Source organism: Vicia villosa, linkage group LG5, assembly GCF_029867415.1.
Source record: "Vicia villosa cultivar HV-30 ecotype Madison, WI linkage group LG5, Vvil1.0, whole genome shotgun sequence".
Lineage (NCBI taxonomy): Eukaryota > Viridiplantae > Streptophyta > Magnoliopsida > Fabales > Fabaceae > Vicia > Vicia villosa.
The window spans coordinates 144,032,485-144,042,138 of NC_081184.1; the positions used below are offsets into that span (position 1 = coordinate 144,032,485).

Consider the following 9,654-nt stretch of genomic DNA (forward strand, 5'->3'; position numbering starts at 1 on the left):
ATTTTTAAAATAGTATAACAACCTAAAAGATATTTGGAAAATTTATGTAAGCCCTCCAAAACCCTTCAAAACCATCCTTCAATATAATTTTTGAGTTCCCCATTTTATGGGGTTTTTGGTGTTATGAATAAAATCAAACCCTCCAAAACCCTCCTATCCAAAATCTTTTTATTATTTTCACCCAATTCTTCCTATTTTTCAAAGCCCTCCCCTCCCCTCCAAACTCCCAAACATAGCCTAGGTTGTAAATACAAGGTCACAGTCACAAAGAAGTTTTTGATCCATGGCAAACTCCACAAGCAAACAAACAACAAGGCTTAAGCAAAAGAACTCAAGGAAATGCTAGGTTGGCTATTCAAGACAAATCAGGTCGACCTGCAATATATCTAGGTCGACTCAAAACTAAGAAAACAAGAAAGATTCAGAAATACCACAAGTAGGTCGACCTAAACTGAAGAGTTTTTCTCATATCACTGTTAGGTCGACCCACTCACATCCACAGGTCGACCTAATCTGAAGAAATCTTCAAAAAGTTGAATTAACTGATTCTAGGTCGACCTAACCTACAAATGGGTCGACCCAACTGGCAACAAATTCATTTTGACTCATTTTTACCTCTGTTAGGTCGACCTAAGCACCAAGGTAGGTCGACCTATCTGCTAAAAACTTCCCAAATCATGTGTTCACTCTGCTCCAACATACCAGCTCTCATATATATTGTCCAAGGTTCAATTATTGCAAGCAACACCAACGACTGAAAGATACACAAAGGCTTCTCATCTTCGTTCTTCGTCATCTCCAACACAATTACACATAATCATTCTTGCGTTGAGGGTTGGTGATCGAGTTTGATAACGTCCATGGAACGGAATTGAAGATTCCTAGTGGGTGAAGATTTGTGGGGTTTTTGGTGAATAAAATCCGAGGGTTTTGTCCTCCAAGATAGGTGTTTCTTGGGGGTTTTTATCAAGAGGTTTCATCGAGGATCCATCTGAGTGTGAAGATTGAAGAACAAGGGTTCAAGGCAATTCAAGACACTGCAGAAAAGGGATCAAGTGAAGCTCTTGGATCACCTTGATCTGACTCAAGATTAAGGGGGAAGAAGATTCAAAGGATCGACAAATTCGGTTTATTGTTTATCGCTTTGTTTTCTTCTTTGTATAAACTGCTTTCAACATTAATGGAAGATTTCCCAATTTCAATTTGGAATTGGGGGCAGACGTAGTCGTAGCGAGGACGATCGACGAACTGCCTGAACAAATATCGTGTTCTTGTCGCTTTTATCTTTTCATTTACGTTCTGTTCATATTTGGTCATAATTGCAAAATTGATTAACGATTCAAGTGTTAAAATTGTGAATTAAGGTTCTGCATAAACATCACAATTCACCACATCTTGAATCATCATCAATTTGAACATTATCACCAAGTGTTTGTCTTTTTGCTTATTCCACTATTACTGCATTGCAAACCAAAGTTTGTCAATTTAGAAGTTAATTGATTTTCAGCTGTGAAACGTATTGATTCGATAACATATCACTTCATCGTTAATCTCAATTATCTTGTGGTTTTGTCATATATACGACCCTTGCAATAACGGTCCGGAATAGACGCAAGTCGATTCAGAACCGCTTTCGCTTTAGTTCGAAATAATTCCGAAAAACTCTGTGAGATCTATTCACCCCCCTCTAGATCCTCAGGCCAGCGTCTAACATAGGTTGTTTTTATTCTTTTGATAAGTTTAGTTTCTATCTATTAAGATATATTATAATTGTTTACATTGATCATGCTGCTTTGAGGTATTTATTTTCTAATAAAAAAATCAAAGCCAAGGTTATGGAGGTGGTTTTTACTACTGAGAGAGTTTGACTTAGAGATAATATACCAAAAGGAATGTGAGAATATTGTTTCATACTATCAATCAAGGTTAAGTTAGGTAGAAAGAGATGGAGAAGAAAGGCTAATAAGAGATATATTTGTTGATGACATTCTTGCTATAACTAGTGCACCATGATTTTTTGTCAGGGAACTATACCCGATGTTTACAACTCTCAACAACAAAAGATGTTCTTATATAAGAGATGGAGAAGAAAGGCTAATAAGAGATATATTTGTTGATGACATTCTTGCTATAACTAGTGCACCATGATTTTTTGTCAGGGAACTATACCCGATGTTTACAACTCTCAACAACAAAAGATGTTCTTATATGATTGTAAATTTTACATTTTGGATGGTCTGTTCTTATACTAGAGGAGAGTAACTGGGTCAACAAGAAGATATATTCCACAGGAGGAGCAAGCTAAAGTGTTGTGGCATTTCCATTGGGGCACATGACTCGACTACCACATATAAGCCATACTAAGTACCAATAGAGATCTTTCTATTGATGTATCTAATGAAGATCACAATAAGGAGAGAAACATATATCACCAACCAAATTACAGGATAAAATATGTGATGACGGTCCTTCATATGATGATATTCTGAAGAATCATGGAAAAGATTAATCCAAGTCAAAACCATCATAACTAGAAAATTTTCATAGTATTTTACTCTGAAAGTTACGATGACAAAACAATGAGCGTACTAGCACACAGGGAACGAAAGAAAAATCGAGAAGGATTATAAAATAATTTCAATAGTAGAATGCCTATATCTTAGAGAAGCAAGATCCGACTTCAAATGGCCATAGCGGCACGATCAGAAGTCAGTGATGCGATCCAAAATTTCTTCCAGAAGTACAAAAATAGTACAATCATCTAATCATGACACGCTTAAAATTCAATGTGGCGTTTTCAAGTTTCAAGGGGAAAACACGGCACTTTCAAAATCACATCAGCATTATCCAAACTTTCTTCCATATTTCCAAAGCATAGAACTCAAACAATTGCAGCACAATTAATTTTAAGTGTGACATGTTGGGTACAATTTTTTTATTACCTATGTTCAACCTTTTTATCATATTCGTAGTTTTGTAAGTTTTATTGAGTTTAAACTAAGAGGAAAATACATTTCATTTCCAGAGCTACAACTTTCTCAAATAAGTCAAAGTCTAATTTGGATTATAAAATGATGGAAAATAGCGAGTAAAAATATGATGATGTTAAAAATGCTTACGGAAAAATTTAGGATATTCTCTAAGCCCTAAAAGTCCATTACAATGTCTATTTAATGAGAAGAAAGACAAATGTTTCACTTATCCAATATTTTATATAGCTATTGGTACAATCATTACATTGGATGAGAATTTTGAGAGCTTGAAGATAGGAGTTGAAGGTTTTGCATCAAGGGTATTATCCCTTTTGTTTGTAATGTTATTTCATATTCTCTTTATCTCTTCTTCCATGAATCATTAAAGGATGATTTCCTAATCCCTTTAGATTATGTTTTATATAGATAATTCTACTCGCTATAAAATATTTGTGTTAGCGAATGGAGACTCATAGTTTCTAGGGGGTTGCTTTGATGAAGAAGATATCCTTGTGATTAAATACTCTCAATATGTAGGGGGTGTAAAGTATAATTACGTGTTTTATAAAATTTCCTTCTTATTTGATGTGTCATAAAACCTTTATCATTGCGAATGGAGACTCCCAGTACTTAGGGATTTCTTTGACAATGTGTGCCACCTTGCAATTGGAGACTCCCGGCATATTGGGAGTTGCGAGGTTGTAATTCTGTATTTTGTAAAAGGTCATAATTAAATCATATTCAGTATAGGAATGGTCATAAGAATTTATACATCTAGGGGAAAGAGATCCATAAGGGGGACTTAATTATTTTTATTATATTTTCAATCATAAATTGAAATTTTGTAGTTTACAACAATGCAAACAACCAATATCAACCGTACTTTGTTTACCCCCACCCCTAACCCCCATTTTGTTACTAAAAAATTGCGCTTGATTTACACGTGCAATCATGTTCTCCTTGTATGAGGTTAATACAATTTTTGTGGATATGATAATTTTACTTTCCATTCTATGGATTTTGTTGCCATGCTTACTAAGAATTGAATTTTTACTCCAACAATATGCCTATATGATTCGGTAGAGTAATTTCCCATATGTGATAAAAGCATACAAACCCAAAGCAACTCTTAGTCTTAGTTAGTACAAACTTCCTACAAACCAATAACTCGAAAATATCCTTTATCCAAGTTGGAAAATATGTTACAAGAAAATACTGGGAATTATATTAAGAAATTAATATAAAAGTTTTTGAATATCATCTAAAGGAGACATGTTTTTCATGCTACATGTTTGGTCTTAGACTTCCTTGCATCGTCCTGTTGGGCATACAAATGAATAAGAAATGCATACCCCTAAGATAAATCATACCTCGTTGAAGTATCCATGTACCTGATATGAGTATATGTTGCATTTTATTAACAAATATAATTTCGTCAACTGAGTACAAGAAATAAGCCTTAATTGCACAAAGTCAATAATGCTCTATGTTCAACATTGTCGTAATGAGTAATAGAGGATGTCAATTGATCGATGTATAATTTTTCCATCCTGTTAAATCTAGCATGACATCTCTAGACTAATAAATCTCCTTTTTCACCATTCTCAAGTTCAACTCTTAACTAATCAACAAGCAAGTCTACGATCTCAGACCTATGAATCAGAGAATGACCAAATAGTCGACATCTGATATGAAGATTGAGTAAATATGACACATTTTCTAAGTAGGGGATCATCTAAAAAAACATTCTTCAGTCTATAAAAGTATATTGAGTTCATGTAAGACTAGTAGCTTACACGTGCACCTGCACGGCCTTGCCTGTTACCGCCAGTGATTGGTTTTTTCAAGTTAAATTCAACATTATTTTTTTTTTATTAAAAGTGGAATAAAATATACGATCTCCTTAAAAAAAAAATTAAATAATGAATATTGTTGTAGAGGGGAATTTATATGTGTGTGTGTGTGTGTGAATTATGAACTGGATTGAGAAGAGGTGGTGACGTCAGATCAGAGCTTTAGACACGGTGGAGAGAAGCGTGGCTACCTAGGTTAATGTCCCCCCCTCCCGAGGCTTTGAGGAGGAGTCTGATGCTTATTGCTTCGATGCCCATCTATGATTAAAGAGCTTCGTATTTCTTTGTCTTGGCTGACTCCGAGACAGCAGTATGAGTCCTCCCTAACGTAACATTTTGGATAGAGTTTCCAGGAGGGGGAGCGTTGTGGAGGCGTTCTTTGAGGCATTGTTGTCTTTCCATGAGCGCGTTACTGTCTAACAATGTTGTACATATTGTTACACTTCGTTATCACCTTGCACTATACGTTGCATTTTTTGTAATAAAAAATAATTGTGTTAGTCAAATACAATAAATAAGTTTGATGGCACAAAGTCAATGATGCTCTTTGTCTTTGACATTGTTGTGATGAGTAATAGAAGATGTCAATAGATCGACATACATTTCTTCTAGCCTTTTAAATCTTGCATCACATCTTGGGTCTAATAAATCTCCTTTTTAACGTTCTCAGCTCTTAACTCATCAACCAACAGGTCTACTGCCTTAGGTCATGGATCAAAGAATGATCATATAGTCGATATCCAATAGGAAGATTGATTAGACATGACACACCGCTAAGGAGGCGATTATCTCACCAACAACAATCTTTAGTTGATATAAGTATATCGAGTTCGTGTGACATCTTTCGGACTAGAAGATGCTAGTAAATCTTAAAATTGAGAGAATTTTATTAGAGGCGAGGAGAGAATTTCTCAAAATTTAAACATGCAGCAAATATTTACTATAAAAGAACTATTTGTGAACTTCAAAATTATTTTGAAGGAATAAACAATTCCACATTTGAAAAAATAAAAATAAAAATATCAACACGATCCCAAGTCAATATCCAAGTCAACACCTTGTCCCTGTTTCTACAACTACTGCTACTTTACCTTGCTCGATCATAATAAAGCATACACATCATTTTCTCTTTATTTTTTCTTGAACATCTTATGTATCTGTCTTTACTACAACTTGTGTAATGAATTGTATGGAACAGTCAAAGAGTGTTTCACGTTTTGAAGCAGCTCAGAAAGCAGTAAACTCAATTGGATTGGGTTTTGACATCACAGTAGATATCAACTTTGACAATTGTAAGAGTATTGGTTCTCCTTTGATCTTCATCAATAAAGAACAACAACAGTGTCGTGATTTGGAGATTCCAGGTGGTGTTACAGTTCCTAATGTTCCAAACTCAATCAAATGTGTCAGAGGAGAATCTATTAGAATTCATTCAGATGTTCTCACCTCACACCAGGTATGTATTTTTTTTTGTCAAGATATGGTTTCTGATCTGATTATGTAATGTTATTATGACCAAGTTTCTATGTGTTGTTTTAGATGTTGGAGCATTTCAACCATGAAATGCGTCTTATAGGAGAAACTGCATCTGGTCATTTCTGCGCTTCGTTTGGACTATCTGGCCGATGCATGAAAGAATTGGCTTCCATTAAGTCTCTTGCTTATGATGGTTGGTTCATCAAACGCTATGCTGTTGAATTAGAAAGGTATCATGGTGAACTTCGCGACCATGTCAAAGAAGCTGTGCCATCATCATGGGACCCTGAGGCCTTGGCAAGGTTAGATTTATCCCCTTGAATTGCATGTGTCATTGAGTGTTAACATTTGAATTAATCTGTAAAATCATTTCTACTGATTTGTACAAGGTTCATAGAGCGTTTTGGAACTCATGTTATAATCGGGGTGAGCATGGGAGGGAAGGATGTGATATATGTTAGACAAGAAGTTTCATCCGATCTCGATGATCCAGCAGCTAGTATCCAAAAACTTTTAAAGGAAACAGCTGACATGAAGTTTATGGATTCTGCAGATAATCATCGTCCAGCTTCAGAAGACTTAACTAACAAAAAGGAGGTAACAGACCACTTAATTTGTTATGCATTCGAAAGGTGTCACATACAAAGTAGTTTTGAAACTTCTTGATTGCGTTGATCGTTCATTAAAACAAAATCTTTCGTTGAACTCGCAGAATCTTTTTATGATACATAGAAGGAAGGGTGGAAGCAGTAAAAAAATGTATCATAGTGAATGGTTGGATACTATTGATTCACAGCCCGATGTCATATCGATGCATCTTCTTCCCTTGACATCCCTTTTATTAGGTATCCGTGGCAGCGGATTTGTGAGCCATGCTATAAATCTCTACCTTCGTTGTAAGTACTTATTTCATTTGTTTTGCTGCACAAATCTCACAAATAGTCTCTTTCTGAAACTGATTTAACTGAACCTGCATATAAACTATGATTACTGAAACAGACAAACCTCCAATGGAAGACCTCCATCAATTTTTCGAGTTTCAGCTACCGAGACAATGGGCTCCTATACCTAGTGAGATACGTCTTGGTTCTTACTGGAAGCATCAAGTAAATACGTGGCTACGGTTTAGTATCTTCGGTCCAAAGCTTTACATTAATACAATTCCAGTAAGTTTTCTATCTTACATTTATGTGTATTCTGCGAGTTAGTGGCTCCGTTTAATGACGAGACCATAATATTGGCTCCATTTTTTGTGTGATGTCAGGTAGATGTTGGAAATAGACCAGTAATGGGCCTGAGATTACAATTGGAAGGGAGAAGAAGCAACCGATTAGCAATTCACCTGCAGCACTTGACTTCTCTACCGAAGTCCTTACCACTCGCAGACAATGCAAATGCTTATCTGTCTTGCGACTCATATAGCTGCAACTTCCACAAGAAAGTGAAATGGAGCTGCTTTTCATATGTTTGTACCGCGCCTGTTGAATCGGACGATAGTCTTTCCATTGTCACAGGAGCTCAGCTACAAGTTGAAAAGAAGTGTCTCCTTTTACGATTGCGCTTCTCCAAAGTTATCGGTGCCACGCTTCAGAAACCACCAGAGTGGGATCAATCCTCCAATCTTGACGGTTTCAGCAACAAGTCTAGAGGCGTCTTAGCTTTTATTCCGAAAGAGGGACAGAGGGGTCATCCAAAACCGGGTGATGTGATAATTGGTTCTACAACATATTCTGCTGCACTCCCTGCACCGGTTAATACGCCTAAACTTCAACGATATGTGGACATAATGGAAAGGATGAGAGGACCTGAAGACAGTCCAGGATATTGGGTTGTGTCTGGTGCAAGGCTTTTTGTTCAGAATGGGAAAATATATCTACTTGTTAAGTATTCATTATTGAATTTTGTTATACAGTGTGAAACTGAAGCTTCATAGCAGTGCTTCAGTTAAGTATTAATTTTGGTAAAAGTATGTTTTTGGATGTTTTTAATCTAAAAGTAAGTTTGATGTGAGACTAAAAACCAGATACTTACAGCAATTCTTCATCAACAAGTAGTTCTAACATAATGAGTTATTCATCTAGTCTTATATACAAAACTACTCCTTACCAAATTTTTGTTTTTTTTCTTAGCCCTTAATATTGTTCTATGATGAGACCCAACGGAAATTAATCAGGGTGACAATAAAATCCATTAATACAATATCCATTCAATCTATCCAATAATTTATTCATCTAATTTATCCCTTAAATCAAAAGCTACTTAGTGGATTGAATCTCATCGATCCATTTAATCATATGGATGGATTCACTCATTTTATAAATTTAATGTATCATTTTATTAAATTTTATGAAAACATGAATTCATTATTTTTTTACAACAATTTTTTAAAATTTCATAATAATATTTTTCTTGAATTATTTTATTTTAAAAAGTATTATTTATTTATTTTTAATTTTGCCATTGAATGAGTACTATACTATTTAAATGCAAATGTAGCAATGAAGAATGAAGTAAGAATTTATGGGAAAATATTAATGGGGAATTTACGTAGCAATGAAGTAGGAATTTATGGGAAAAATTAATGAGGAATTTACGAAGTAATGAAGTAAGAAATTATGTGTTAATCCATAAGTTTGCAACACTCACTTTAACTTCATCCTCGTTAATTTTTTTCATTTACTCATCCATACCCACAAGTCAAAACAAGTAGAAAGTTCAAACATTATGAAATAAGATATTGAAACCTAAATAATAATAGATAAAAAAAATTTGAAACTTAAACTATGGTGAAGACGAACTTTTAAGGTATTCATTTCCTAAGATTTGAAGAAGACAAAACCGCTGCATAAGTTTGGGGTTTTAATATGAGTGAGACGAGTGACATAGATGTTAGGGTTTTGTTTTGAAAGAGATTAGTGAAATAGATGTTAGGGTTTCTTTTGAGTGAGACAAGTGAAATAGATATTAAGGTTTTCTTTTGCGAGAGACAATTGTTATGTAACACTTTTCACCACAGTTGGTAAGACGAACCGTGATAAAATGATTGAACTTATACCATTATTGACTAAAAGAACATGGTGATATACAAGGTCAAGCCCATTTTGTCACGATAAATAGAAAATTGTTAGAGCTGAGATTCGAACTCTTTCACTCCAGATACATTTCACTACAGTTGTTGACTATGACCGTATTGAAATCTCTTTTAGTAAATACCCAAAAAAGGTGCCCAAAAACGAGTTATTACCACAGTTAACAACAAGGTCTTTGTAACATTGAGTTACGAAGGGTCTATTTTGTAGTAGTGCTTATAAATAAACACTCGTAGAGCGGGACCACGGAGTCATAAAAAAAAC

General features: G+C 34.9%; 1 protein-coding gene across 1 annotated transcript; it reads left to right on the plus strand.

Annotated features, from left to right (window-relative positions):
• Nucleotides 1-5,863: 5,863 nt before the first annotated feature.
• LOC131607649 (MACPF domain-containing protein At4g24290-like) lies at nucleotides 5,864-8,474 on the plus strand. The gene is made up of 6 exons (XM_058879627.1): nucleotides 5,864-6,281; nucleotides 6,365-6,603; nucleotides 6,691-6,898; nucleotides 7,014-7,197; nucleotides 7,301-7,467; nucleotides 7,566-8,474. The coding sequence occupies exons 1-6, from the start codon at nucleotides 6,006-6,008 to the stop codon at nucleotides 8,232-8,234; spliced, it is 1,743 nt and encodes a 580-aa protein (XP_058735610.1). The 5' UTR covers nucleotides 5,864-6,005; the 3' UTR covers nucleotides 8,235-8,474.
• The last annotated feature ends 1,180 nt before the right edge of the window (nucleotides 8,475-9,654 follow it).